The 15,149-nt window shown below is 42.2% G+C and overlaps 1 protein-coding gene across 2 annotated transcripts in view; it reads left to right on the top strand.

Annotated features, from left to right (window-relative positions):
* Positions 1 to 15,149, top strand: part of NPC1 (NPC intracellular cholesterol transporter 1) — a 55,967-nt gene that overhangs the window by 11,890 nt on the left and 28,928 nt on the right. For both annotated transcript variants that reach the window (XM_027068641.2, XM_027068642.2), the window contains exons 2-4: positions 4,336 to 4,458; positions 5,427 to 5,533; positions 8,019 to 8,194. In XM_027068641.2, coding sequence (XP_026924442.1) covers positions 4,336 to 4,458; positions 5,427 to 5,533; positions 8,019 to 8,194 — 406 coding nt within the window. The remainder of the gene's footprint in view (positions 1 to 4,335; positions 4,459 to 5,426; positions 5,534 to 8,018; positions 8,195 to 15,149) is intronic.

Here is a 15,149-nt window from a genome sequence, read left to right as displayed (position 1 = left end):
TCTCAGCTCAGGTCTTGATCTCAGGGTCATGAGTTCACACCCCATGTTGGGCTCCATGCTGCGTGTGGAGCCTACTTAAAAAATAAAGTCTATAGTCCTTTATTTTTAACATTTTAGGAATGGGTACAAGTTAAAAATGCTTCAGTAAGATCGTTCTTGTGGTTATAAATAGCTCCATATGACTGGTCGATGACCACAAGACCAACTGGGAAGAATTGTTATCCTTTAGACTCGGGTCTCCAGGACTTGAGTGGAGCTTTAACAAGACGTGTCGTGTGGCACTCAGACCCATAGTTTTTTACTGTTTGAACAGATGGTCATGCTTCTTTGTTAAGTCCGAGTGTGATAACTGACAGAGTGCTCTGTGCAGTCTTTGCTCCTGGACTTTTCCAGGAAGGACATCTGAGCTCATGTTTTGTGGTAAAACACATAATATAAAACTGACAGTGTACAGTTTTTAAGTGTACAATTCAGTGACATTAAAGACATTTTTGTGCAGCCACCATCCATCTCCAGCACCGAGCTCATGTTTGACCAGGTGCACTTTGGGCTCTGGCAGACCTCAGACGTTGGTAGGTTTTATTTCAGCGTTGCTTCCTTCCCCAAGTGGATGTTACTGATACGAAGTCGGCATTCTTGTATCACGGTAAAGGCAGCTTTCAGCCACACCTTACCTTGGGAAGGCGTGTGCCCTGTGCGTAAGCTGTTGGTCGCGCGGCCCACCCCTGGTCTCGGTGTCGGCATGTGCCGCCATGACATTCCAGAGATCCTGAGGTGTATCCGTCGTCTTTGTCGGTAGAGTCCTGACTGCCCGCTCTGCTGTGGTGGTTTGGAGACTGGAAATCCAGGCGTTTGGAAGCCAGTGAGCTTCTTGGTGGGATACAGGGATGAGCATGGTCCGGCCAGTGGTCCACTGAGGAGTGACCCTCCGGGTAGCGTGGGTAGGAGTTCCAGCTTCCGAACCAGCCAGGCCTTGGGTGGGGCCTCAGATGAGTCACTCCACCTGTGTAACCCTCAGTTTCCTTATCTGTAGAATGGTATTGTTCTAGTACCAACCTCATAGATCGGAGAATTAAGGAAAATAACAGGGGCACTCTTAGGAAGTCCCTGCATGCTGGGCCAGGCGGCGGCAGTGATGTGGCAGCGGTGCTGGCAGCCCTCCCAGAAGCAGCTGGAATGATGGAGCTCAGGGAGGGAGGGGCTGTGCTTGGCTGGGTCGCAATAAACCCATGGGGGAGGTGGTGGTTGGAGAGTGGTCCTGGCAGGTAGCAGGGGTGCAGGGGTCCGCAAGTCTCTCTGAGTGTGGGACAGAAGATGAGGAATGGGAGGGAGACGAGCGTGCACCCCGGAGCCAGGTGAGGCGTCTGGAGCTTGTCTCAGGCGGTGGGAAGATGGCTTGTAGGCTTCTGAGCATCAGAGAGCTTTGGAGCCTCGGCTCAGGAAGAGCCCACCTGGCAGCTGTGCCTAGGGGACATGCTGAGGTCTGCAGAGGAGGCGGCAAGGCAGTCTGCATGGGAAGGAAGGGGTGCCAGAAACTGCACCTCACTGGGAACTTCCCCAGGAGGTACCTGGGGCTTTGAAACCCCATGAAGAGAGATTGGTGGAGGAGGAAAGATTGGTGTCCTTTGGAGCACCTGGGGCACCTGGGATCGTCAGGCAGGTAACTGGAAGGGCAGCTGGAGAGAAATTGGGGTTATTTGACCAAGAGGGAGAATGATACCGGAGGAGCGTTTATTGGCAGGAGCAGGTGAAGGGATGCACAGAGAGATGAGGTTGAGAATGTGGAAGAGAGGGGTCGGGCGGTGGAGGTCCCCTGGGAGGCTGAGGAGCGCGGCACCAGCTGGGCCGGCGGCTCTTGCTTTCAGCTGTAGGTGAGGCGAGAGGGAGCTGAGGTGGAAAAGAGGGCTCCCCCACCGGCTCAGCTGTGTGAGTGATTGCACACCTGACCGTGCCTTGCACAGGGTGGGATCGGGAGAGGGTGTGGTGCTAGAGTGAGGACCTTAATTATGCAGGCAATTATATTTTACTGAGAGTCTGTTTCTGGAACTAGAATGTTCCAGTTTGAATCCTAACTCTGCCACTCTTGGGCAAATTAGCCTCTCTGTGCCTCTGTTTTCTCAACTGTAAAATGGGTATAACTGCACTTCCCTCATCAACTTGTGAGGATGAATTGGGTTAAAAAATGAAGAACAGTTGAAACCGTGCCTGCCACACAAGTAAATGGCTTGCGAGTGCCTTTGGGCCCCACTGGCCTGGGCTGCCTCCAGAGGCAGGATAACTTTGGGAAGCAAATCTGTTAGCATTGAGTCAAACACAATTTTCCTGGGCCCAAAGAAATCTAGGTGTTTTATTTCAGGTGTTTTACTTCAGGTGCTCTTTGCTGAGGTCCCAAAGAGTTGGAAGACAATAATGATCCCTTGCATTTGATTGTATAGCTTTACAGTTCACTAAGTACTTCCACATATATTCCCTTATCCGATCTTCGCACCAAACCTGTGAGATGGGCAGGGGTTATGAGCTGCTGTTCACAGGGAGCAGAACTGCTCAACACGGTTTCAGTAACCTCCAGCTACAGGCAGGCCCAGCAGGCACATTGACTGAGAGCCTCGTGAGCTCTGAGGATCAGAACCCAGGACTCCTGACCTCCTCCCACCCCCCTGCCCCACCCCTCTTCTACCCCATGGATGGAAACAACCTTGAGATAAAGACGGGCATTATGAAGGATGACTGGGAAGCACATTGTGCTGAGTCTTTTATTTTCTTTCGTAACATTGAGCACTGAGGAAAGGGAACTGAGACTCCAGACCCTCTTCCTGTTAGTCATGCCAGAGTTGCGTTTGTCGACTGGCCTTCTGTCACTCTGGCGGGTGACTTGCCAGAGTGCCCAGGCTTGGACCTGCTTGCCCTTTGGCTGTGTTGAGAATTCTGTGCAGTCTGGGGCGGGGCCACTTGTGTTTAAATTACATGTCATATCAGCAGTTATGCCACCTCTTCAGCTTTTTTGCCTTTTCAGACTTCAGTAGATGGATAATTTCCTTTTAGTCAGAAAACTAGAATTTTGGAAAGAGGAGCACTTTCCCTGGAATCGCTAGGTTCATGGAAATAAATAATTGCGATTCTTTTTAAACAAAAACGGTGGTGGAATTTTGCAGCTTCTTGCCAAAGGTTTGATATGTGGCATTGTTGAATACTTGTCACTTCCTCATTTGTATAATTTCCCTCCCTTGTGGCCTAAACATATGACTTGTAATGAATACAGATAGGAGTAAGTCATAATTTCTGTTTGAAAATACCTGAGAAATGAGTTCAAAGTAATCTTGACCCCTTTGGTTCCCCACACATACACACCCCAACCTCCTGCCTGTTTCCTTTCATGTTTTTAGGGCCTCAAGGGCCTGTGGTGGGATTTGTATCTTGATGCTGAGGATCAACACAGACTGACTGACCTCCTTGCATACATGTTGGTCACGTGCCACTGCCGCTGGAGAGAATTCACTATTCAGATTTCTTTTAATGGCTTTTCCAGGAGGTATCTTGAGAGTCACAGTTGCTACTTGATGGCCTCTATTTCCCCACGGGATGGATGATTGCAAGGCCTTGCAGGCCTGTGGCCCTGGCCAGTGTGGTGGATCTCCGTGGCTGTGCTGACGTGATGATTCACGCTGCACCCTCCTCCCCTTCTGAGTTTTCAGACAGCCTGGTGACTCTCACGTGGGAAATATGAGAGGCTCTTGAGAAATCTTTATTTTTCTTTTAAGATTGCTGAGGTGGTTGTCCTTAGAGCTAGCACATTCTTTGCTTTCTACTTAAATCTCGAGGATTCTTTCTTAGGGTTTATTGGGGGTTTTGGTTTTGCTTTTCATGTTACTCATTGATGGGCTGATGTGAATCAACCTAAATACATATGGAAATGTTCTTTCATTATTTGGAGCTTATGTAGTTTCTTATGCAGATGTGCAAAAATAGTGCCTTAAAAATTGCAGACTCACATACTATCTTGCTTTCTTTCCTCTACACTGGTTCTTAGTGATCTTTACATGGAACTATAGCTTCCTTTCATTGACAATAAACTAGCAGGAACTAGGAATTGTGTAAATAAGTAATTTCTATTACCTCCTTTGCTGACTGACTTGACAAGCCCATTTTAGACATCTTGTCAATTTTAATTAATGTTTCCCCAAACGTTAAGCTAACCAGTGCCTCTTGCTTCACTTCCTTTTGCAGGTAACGTTGGAAGGTTCTGTAATAGTGTTTGAATGGGTGCTTTTCGCTGTTGAAATTTCCATTACCTTTGGGGCCCTGATGAACTGAGTTTTGTGTCGACTCTGTCTGTAGGTGTTGGCACAGTCTTGCATCTGGTATGGAGAGTGTGGAATTGCATCTGGAGATAAGAGGTACAACTGCAAATATTCAGGGCCACCAAAACCCTTGCCGAAGGATGGGTATGACTTAGTGCAGGTAAGTTTGTTATCTTGGGCGCTGGGAACACAAAATGCTAATCGGAGATCCTCTGTAATTACACTGTAAATATCACTGAGAGGTGGGGCTGAAACTAACAGGTTTAAATCTTACCCCAAATGCTTATCTGGGGCACACAATAGCACAGAAGATAACATAACTCCCGGAGGCTTGATTTCTTTGGGACTCACTTTATGCCTTTCTCGTAGTTGTAGTTTCCGCATAACAGGTTACTATTTAGGGACTGACCTTGGTACCGCAAATGTTGCTCTTTGCAGCTTCTTGAAAATATACTAGAAGTTAGCTTTTTTTCGGTTCCTGGATTTCAGGACTCAGGCGGGCTGGGCTGCTAAGTGGCTGTGACTCCCTTGTCCTATGTTTATTTTAGTGATTCCCCCGTTTTCCATCCAGAGCCTGTGAACTTTGGTTGCTATCAAAGTTCTGCTACCCAGGATTCTGTTCTCTGTTGCCTTGTTTACCTTTCCTGATACACAGGGATATTAGAAACGAACTGGAAAAATCTGGTTTTAGAGGGGAAAAGTCTGGTTTTAGAGGCCTCAGTAATGTAAAATCAAGTTGCCATGTGGCGGGTCTCCTCGACTGACTTGGTACTTTCATGAGAATTGTTAAAGACCTCTGACTTTCTCTGTCGTGACTAATGGAAGTAGTAGCATTTGGGCTAAACCTAAACAGAAAACTAAAGAGATCAAACTGGTTGTCATGGAGGGAAGGGAGCTTCCAAATAGGAAAAAGATTTGGAATAACTCTACTGCTTCTACTTTTGTGACTCCCTCGTTTATAAATAGTAAAATTGATAGCCCTGTAAAAGAATTCTGCAAGAACTTGGCAAACACATTTCTTACCCTTCTATACCTATAAAGGACTCTGTGAGTAAAATTGCCTTATTGAGTAATGTGTGTCCTGATTTGACTTTGCTGCTCTGATAACCATGCTTTCTCACCCAAAAGGAGCTCTGTCCAGGACTCTTCTTTGACAATGTCAGTCTTTGTTGCGATGTGCAGCAGCTTCGGACACTGAAAGACAACCTGCAGCTGCCTCTACAGTTTCTGTCCAGGTAGGTTGACCACCTGGCAAACAACAAAAAAAAAAATAGTAGATTTTGAGCACTTGTTAACTAGTGATGTCCTGATTTCCTTAAAAAAAAAATTTTTTTTAACGTTTATTCATTTTTGAGAGACAGAGCACAAGCAGGGGAAGGGCAAAGAGAGAGAGGGAGACACAGAATCCGAAGCAGGCTCCAGGCTCTGAGCTGTCAGCCCAGAGCCCAGTGCGGGGCTCGACCTGGGATCATGACCCAAGATAAAGCTGGACACTTAACCGACCGAGCTACTGAGGCGCCCCTACTGATTTCCTTTTAAAAGTTGGTTTTCATTTTATTTCAAGAAAGCAATCTTATGACTTCTCAGAAATAAAGGACAGTTTCTCGATAAAGTAATAGTTACCAGATTTAGTTCTCTTCCTAGTTACACGCAGGACTAATGTGGGGGCTTCCTCTGAGACGTCCTCACCCAAGGGACTTGGTCTTTTCATACTCGAGCCTCTGGGCACTGTGGGGAGGAGAGGTTCTGGTGGTGCTGCCAGGTCTGTGACCCGAGACCCTCTTCCGTGCGGTCCTCTGCATCACCTCCCTCTCCGCCCCACCCCTAGATGGCGTGGTTCTCTCTTCCTGCAGTGTCCTGAGATACTAGAGTCCCAGTCCTCCCTAGAGCTGGCCTTTGATAGCTGTTAACACGATTGTTCTGGCAGAGCTGGGAGGTTTTGTCAACATTAGTTCTTTGTCCAGTCTGTTCTGTTCTCAATGACCAGGGCCATGAAAAGGGTTGCATAATAGGTGTTCTTCTCTGAGCTCACTCAGCGGTTCTCAAATGTGCAAAAGAACAAGCTGGTGGTGGTCTGTAGAACAGCACATCATGGTCTCTTCCTAAATTTTTCACACTGAAGCACCCTGATAAAGGACATAGGAAGAGGGGGCGATGCTTCTCTGTGCACATACCACTGTAGGTGACAGGGCGGTCCACATCCTCTGAGAAAACCCTGCATCTTCCCAGAGGTTTAAACTGACAACACAGAGTGGAAAACCATCCCTAAACTGTTCTTCCAGGACAGCATACCCTATAATAATAGATGAAACAGTGGAGACTCTAATTGGACCAGCATACCCTGTGGAAGGCCAGTGGATGGTGATGGAGCAGGTTGCAGCCATCATTTAGTCAAAGTACATTTGTTTAGCACCTACCCTAGGTGAGGCATTATGGACGTAGAAATAACCAAGATCAAAAGATAACCAGATTTCCCCCGTGTTGTCAGCTCTGTTTATAATAGAAAATAATGAGAAGCTAACACGTGCAGCTGCCAGAATTGATCGTGGAGATTAAACGTAATAACATACAAAGAGGTTTGTGATTCACAGAACATGGTAGAAATCTGGGCACCCCAGGAGTAGTGTGTGTTAGAATTGTGTAATTGTGGTTCTCGTTCTTGTCACAGTAAAGCACGGGACTCCTGAGAGAAAGCAGGTCAGTGTGCGTGTCTGCTCCCTTACTAGACCAGGGGCTTTGAAGGCTGGGACCACCTTCCCTGTTCCGTGTCACGTGGGCACCTGGACCACATCAGAGTTGAGGGTCATCTCGACTGGTTGTGCAGCGAGAATGCAGGTCTAATGAAGCTGTAGCTTTTGCAAATAGAAGTGAACCAAACTGGGGAGAGAGTTCTCCCACCTAACAAGTCACCATTAGAAGCTTAAACGTTGAACCTGAAGGACAGCAGACAGCTTGTGGTCCTCATGAGAACCTGTGTGTTTCTGCAACCCATGCAGCCAGAGAACACCACTGCTGTTCTTATGCCTTCTTCTCAAGTCACGGGGAAATCCTCTTGTGTTTAGAGAGGGTCAAGGGATTACCTGGGGCTTAAAGAAAGCCCTTCAGTAGCAAGATGAAAATTCTAATGCGTGAATCTCGTTTTCCCCTTGTTTTTCTTCTTTTTTAAAAAAACTTTTTTTTTTAAGGTTCATTTTTTTGAGAGACAGAGACAGAGCACGAGATGGGGCTGAAAGAGAGGGAGACACAGAATCTAAAGCAGGCTCCAGGCTCCTAGCTGTCAGCACAGAGCCCGACGCGGGGCTCAAACCCATGAACCACAAGATCATGACCTGAGCCGGTCTGACTTAACTGACTGAGCCACCCAGGCACCCTTCCCTTGTTTTTCTTCTTAATCAGAATTGTCCCCATGATGCTTCTAAGTCCCTTTAGTTCAAGACAAAGAAAACATGTCTATAAATTGCAAAGCACAGAATTCAGAGAAGCAGTTTTGTCTTTCTGAAATTGCACCTGGACAACATATGTGTAGTAATTAGGGTAGTTTTTAAAGAGACATCTTTATTTTAACACAAGATTTTAGGTGTAGAATTGCTGGGTTTAAGAGATTCTTAGATAATTTACTTGTCACTTTATAATAAATTTAAAATATTCTTTGTTGTATATCATCTTTTTGCTGGCCCTATTATCTGTGAGATCAGACAATATAGTTTACTTTTTCTTTAGATGTCCATCCTGTTTCTATAACCTAGTGAACCTGTTTTGCGAGCTGACGTGTAGCCCTCGGCAAAGTCAGTTTCTGAATGTTACAGCAACTGAAGATTATGTTGATCCTGTTACAAACCAGACTAAAACAAATGTAAAAGAATTACAGTACTACATTGGAGAGAGTTTTGCCAATGGTGAGTAAACTTTTTGGGGGGGTGGGGGGTGGGGGTGAGTAAGCTTTTAATTATTCCTTTATTACATTTGGCATCAGGATACTGGGTCAGGTTGTTCCTTTTTATTGTCAGCTTTGTGAAAATGACAGTTATAAATTCCATTGGCCATGAAAGCGACTTGTTGCTTAGCGTGTATCTAAGACTTGAGCTACAACCTATAAAACAATCTTTTTTGAAGTATTTGCTTAATCCCTTCCTAACTGTAAGTTCCCACATGGAAATTTTTAGTGTGTGCAAGTTTACTTTTCTGTATATGTTAGAAGCCATTAGAACTTTATTTCTAGTGGACATGAATTGTGTAACTTCATGAGTTAATTGCAAAACTGAGGGGAGCGTGTGGAAGGGTGGAAATGAAGAAGGGAAGCAGGAGGGGAGATTTGACTCAAGACATACATCACTATAAGGGAGAGTAAACAGATACCACAGTAGGGAAAAGGATCCATAACAACTAGAAATCATAGGATAGTATGAGAAAGACCATCTAGTGTTTGTAGAAAATGATTGAATTGAAAGAGTCCTGAAAGAATAGAACACAAGGGGAACAGAATGAAAAGATTAGAATTAGAACCAGCTGGCTCTATTAATAAGAAAAAGCCACTTAAATGAACTGAAAGATAAATAGCAGATTCAACACCGCTGAATAAAGAATGTGCCCAAGAACATCTATAAAATAAGAGAATAAGAATTCATCATATAAGAACAACATACAGATTTAATTGTAATGATCACTTAAAAATGTAACCAAAAATTTAATAGAAAATGTAAATAATAAAAAATAATGAAATATAAATTAATGTTAGTTAAAATAATTAATTAAAAGATTGTCTCCATCACAAAAGCAATAAAATAAGCTATGTAGGAATAAATCTACCAAAAGATACGACATAAAAAGCATCCTGACTGTATGAAGAGAGATCATCTGTCTAGAAACAGAACCATGCTTATTGAAAATTGATATATAACAGGTGTGTTGTTACAAATCATTAAAGGAAGGGTGGACTAGTATATACATGGTGTGATAAAATTGATCATCTAATTTTTATCTCTGTATATCATACTAAAGGTGTATAGATTAAAAATCCTAATCTTGGACATTTTTAGAAGTAAATACAGAGTATATTTATGACTTTAAGATAAGGAAGTGTTCTAGACTAGAGGAAAAGCAGAAATCATAAGTGAAAAGATTTATAAACAGTATCTAGAACAGTCACTGAAACACAGATTAAAACAGTGAGCTGCCATTTCACACATCAGGCACAAATGTAAAAATTGGTCAATTCCAGATTTGGTAGGATGTTCAAGCAATAGGAATACTAATATACTGCACCATTGGCAACCATAACTTAATAGGAGTGTTTGAAAACCGTTCTGCACTACCTGGTAAAGTTGAGGATGAATATACCCTCATTCCAGAAATTCCACTTACATAGATGCCTGCCATAGAGAAACTCCTAATGCACATAAACAAAGAACCATATAAGAACATTCATTGTGGCACTTTTGTGGTCGTCAAAAATTGGTGACATCAGGAGAACGAGAAGACAAGCACAAACTGGGAGAAGATACTTGCAGAAGACACATCTCGTGAAGGACTCTTAACAAAATATATGAAGGACTTTTTTTTTTTTTTTTAATGTTTGTTTATGTTTGAGAGAGAGACAGAGCCCGAACGGAGGAGGGCAGAGAGAGGAAGACACAGAGTCTGAAGCAGGCTGAAGACACAGAGTCTGAAGCAGGCTTCAGACTCAGGACTGTCATCACAGAACCCAACATGAGGCTCAAACCCATGAGCTGTGAGATCATGACCTGAGCTGAAGTTGGACACCTAACCGACTGAGCCACCCACAGACCCCAAAATAAATGAAGAACTCTTAAAACTCAATAATAAGAAAATGAATAGCCTGATTGAAAAGTGGACACAAATCCTGATCAGACACCTTACCAAAGAAGATAATGGATGGCAAATAAACAAATGAAAAGATGCTCAACATTGATTGTATGTTATTAGGGAATTCCCGATTAAAACAACAGTGAAATACCACTACGCACCTGTTAAAATGGCCAAAATCCAGAACACTAACACCACCAAATGCTGGTGAGGATGTGGAGCCACAGAAACTCTAATTCATTTCTGCTGGGAATGCAAAATGGTTCAGCCACTTTGGAAGACAGTTTGACAATTTCTTAGAAAACTAAAAATGCTCTTACCATATGATCCAGCAATCATGGTTTTTGGCATTTACCCCAAAGCATTGAAAACGTATGTCCACATAAAAACCCTTACATGCATGTTGTAGCAGCATTATTCATAATTCACACCAAGATGTCCTTCAGTAGGTAAATAAACTGGGGTACACCCAGACAATGGAATATCCTTCAGCATTAAAAAGAAATGAGCCATCAAGCCATGAAATGACATGGAGGAATGTTAAATCTATATTACTAAGTGAAAGAAGTGAATCTGGAAAGCCTACATACTGTATGATTCCAGGTTTATTATATTCTGGAAGAGGCAGAACTATGGAGATAGTAAAATGATCAATGGTTACCAGGTACTAGGGGAAGAAAGGAGGAGCACAGCGGATATTAAGGACAGGGAGACTATTGTTTAATACTATAATAGTGGATATGAGTCATTATACATTTGCCAAAACTCATAGAATATATAACACCTAGTGTGAACCTTGAAATAAACTGTGGACTTTGAATGACAATGATGTGTCATTATAGGTTCATCGGCTGTAACAAGTATATATATACTCTGGTGCTGTTGATAGTAATGAGTTGCTTGTGTTGAGGCAGGAGGTGTGTAGGAGTTCTCTATACCATCTGCTCAATTTTACTGTGAACCTAAAACTCCTCTTTAAAAAGGCCATTAATAGGGTCGGCTGGGTGGCTCAGTCAGTTGGGTGTCTGACTTCGGCTCAGGTCATGATGTCGCAGTTCACGAGTTCGAGCTCTGAGCTGTCAGCACAGAACCTGTAGCCTGCTTTGGATTCTGTGTCTCCCTCTCCCTCTGCCCCTCTGTCTCCTGTGTGTGTGTGCACGTATGCGCACACTCTCTCTCTCTGTCTCTCTCACTCTCAGAAATAAACATTACAAAAAATTTTTTTTTAAATAAAAAGTCCATTATTAAATTAACTAAATTGAGGCACTAAATGCTGATTAAGAGGAGAATGGATAAATATATTTGGAGCATAGTCATAATCTATAATGGAATATTTAAAACTGTTAAAACGTATGAATTAGTTACATCACTGACTTGAAGTACTTGAAAAATTGAAAATGTCACAGGATAGATGTAGTATGTTTATATTAAACACTACTACATATCTATGTATACAGTATATCATGAAAGTACACAAATATGCATGGGAAAGATAAACATCAAATTCAGGGTTGTGGTTTTACCTTAAGCAAGGGAATGTATTCCTAAGTAAGGGTATTCAGGGGACTTCAACTGTATCTGTAGCATTTGGTTTTTTTAATGTTGGGGCAAATGAAAAACAAGATTAATATAGCTGGGTGCTAAATAAATGAGAATTGTATTCTCCATATTTTCTGTATGCTTAAAATATTTAATAAAATAAAAATGTGAAAACCAAATAGTGAGCTGGAAGGTATGAGAGAATTACCTAGAAAATAGTGTAGAGTTATGACAATCTGGGATCATTAAAGAAGTGACATGTGGGATAATGTGAGGCGCTCCAGAGAAGGAAAAGAGAAAGTTGGGGAGAAACAATAAGTAAAAAGATAATGGCCAAGGGTTTTCCAGATTGGAAGAGAGATGAATCCTTAGACTTAGGGGCAGAAAAATTAATCTTGAAGCCAGGTAAATTAAAAAGAAAGAAAATACACAAAAATCAGTTGTATGTCTTCATATGCAGTGGACAGTCTGGAAGTGAAATTAAGGAAATTCCATTTACAATAGTATCAAGAAGAATAAAATACCTAGGATTTAACAAGACGTGTAAAACTTACACTCCTCACCATTAAACTGTAAAACATCATTAAAAGAAAGGATCTTAGTAAATGGAAAGATACTCCATGTTGATGGATCAGAAAACTTAAAAATGTTAAGATGACAGTACTTCCCATATTGATGTACAGATTCAGTGCAATCTCTGTCAGAATCCCAACTTGCTTCTTTGTAGAAATTGATAGGCTGATTCCAAGATTCATGTAATTTCAAGGGCCCCAGAATAGCCAAGACAATCCTGAAGAAGAAGAACAAAATAGGAGGACTCATACTTCCCAATTTCAAAATTTACTACCAGCTGGTGAAAAGACAGTGTGGTACTGGAATAAAAATAAACATATAGGACAATGAGATACAACTTAGACCTATATATCTGTGGTCATCTGATTTTTGACAAGGATGCCAAGTCCATTCAATGGGGAAAGAATAGTCTTTTCAACAAATGGTGCTGGGGAAACAGTAGCCACGTGGAAAAGAATGAAGTTAAATCCTTACCTCACACCATAAACAAAAACTAAAATGGGTCAAAAACCTAAATGTAAGAGCCAAAACCTGAAAACACTTAGAAGAAAACATAGGAATAAACCATGACCTCAGATTTGACAATGGATTCTTAGATATGACACCAAAAACATGAGCAACAAAAGAAAAACAGATATGTTGGGACATGATCAAAACAGAGTTTTGTGCTTCAAAGGACACCATCAAGAAAAGACAAAAATGTTTGCAAATTATTTAATCATTAAAAATCTTGTATCTAGAATATATAAAGAACTGTCACAACTCAGTAATAGATAACCCAATTTAAAATGGGAAAATGATCTGAACAGACATTTCTCCAAGGATGTTATACAAATGGCCAATAAGCACATGAAAAGATGCTCAAAATCGTTAGTCATCAGAGAAATGCAAATCAAAACCACAGTTGGGATACCACTTCACACCCATCAGGACAGCTAGAAGCAAAAGGTCAGGTAACAAGTGTCAGGAGGATGTGGAGAAATTAGAGCCCTCATACACTGCCAGTAGAAATGTAAAAAGATGCAGTCGCTTTGGAAAACAGTCTGACAGTTCTTGAAAGAATTAAGCATAGGGTTACCATATGACACAGCCATTTCATTCACAAGAGAAGTAAAAGCATATGTCCACACAAAAACTGTAACCAAACATTTATAGGAGCATTGTTCTTAATAGCCAAAAGGTGGAAACAGTCCAGATATCCATCAGCTGATTTATAGATAAACAAATGTGGTATATTCGTACAGCAGAATATTATGCCACCACAAAAAGGAATGATACATGCTACAATGTGGATGGACCTTGAAACCATCATGCTAAGTGGAAGAAGCTAGCCGCAAAAGATTACATATTACAGGATTCCATTTATATGAAATGTCCAAAGTAAGCAAATGTACTATAGAGACAGAAATAAATTAATGGTTGCTTAGGGCTTGGGCAGGGGGAGGGAGGGAGATGAGGGAGGATTAGCTAAAGAGTACAGAGTTTCTTTAAGGTGATGAAAATGTTCTAAAATTGACTGTGGCGATGGTTGCACCTATCTGTGAATGGGCTAAAATCCATTAAATTGGAACTTTAAATGGTTGAATTGTATGGTATGTAATTATATCTCAGTAAAGCTGTTAAAATCCATATGTAAATACAGCACAGAAAAACTATAGAACTCGGGGCACCTGGGTGGCTCAGTCGGTTAAGCATTCGACTTCAGCTCAGGTCATGATCTCACGGCCTGTGAGTTCCAGCCCTGCGTCGGTCTCTGTGCTGACAGCTTGGAGCCTGGAGCCTGCTTCAGATTCTGTGTCTCTCTCTCTGTCTGCCCCTCCCCTATTCATGCTCTGTCTCTCTCTGTCTCAAAAATAAACATTAAAAAAAAATTTTTTTTAATTAAAAAAAAACTATAAAACTCCAAAGACAAGTGTCTTATAAGTAGAAAAAAGATACAAATCATTTCAAAAGAATGCCAGTTGGAGATTTTCTTACCAGCAGTGATAGAGGCCAGAAGGCAATAGAATAATCCTAATTCTAAAGAAGTCATTCTATCTGAACTGCCTTTCAAGAGTGAGGGTTAAACACGGTGAATTTATCAGTGTCTCTTTAAAGTTTAGGGAAGAAGATCCAAAGAAGTTTGTAACAAGTAGGTGTGGTATCTAAATGAGGTATCTCTCCATTGGATGGGGGCCCCCAAATGTAGGGTGATGATGGGCTGGCAACCCGTGGCTGGGAAGGTGAGAGAATTCACGTGAGGCAGAACAAAGGCAATAGAAGTTTATTGAATACGCCAAGGGAGTGGTGGGCAGGACAGAAAGAAGCCGTCTGCAGTGAGGTAGTGGGTGGAGGCTGTTCTTAAAGAGGGAGGAGGTGGAGGCATAGCGATATATGGAATTCTCCCGTTTCTTTTTTTTTTAAGTTTATTTATTTATTTTGAGAGAGCGAGAGAGAGCACAAGTCAGGGAGGGGAAGAGAAAGGGAGAGAGAGAGAATTCCCAAGCAGGGCTCAAACTCATGAACCAAACCCTGAGATCATGACCTGAGCCAAAACCAAGAGTTGGAAGCTTAACTGACTGAGCCACCCAGGTGCCCCTGGAATTCTCCCTTTTTGGGTAACTGTGCTCAGCTGCAAGTAGCCCATTGGTTAGTTAGGGCCTGTGGATATTTTGAGGTGGGTCAGCTGATGGGCCTTTTCTACATTCCATTGCTCAAGCCTGTTTGCCTGAAAGCGGCCTCTACAGTAGGGACTGGTTAACGAATGTTAATATGGGATCCATTACTACTACTTTTTTATGTGCAAAGTGTCACATTATTCTTATTTTGTGTGTTGTCTTTATATGTACTAAAATAAAGCCAAGAGAGTGACTAGTATTAGGTTCATTCATATGTGACCTCTCCTCTAAAAACAGTTTTCCCGTATAAGTTCCAAAC

Source organism: Acinonyx jubatus, chromosome D3 (assembly GCF_027475565.1).
Source record: "Acinonyx jubatus isolate Ajub_Pintada_27869175 chromosome D3, VMU_Ajub_asm_v1.0, whole genome shotgun sequence".
Taxonomy (NCBI): Eukaryota; Metazoa; Chordata; class Mammalia; order Carnivora; family Felidae; genus Acinonyx; species Acinonyx jubatus.
This window is presented reverse-complemented; position numbering and strand designations above follow the sequence as displayed.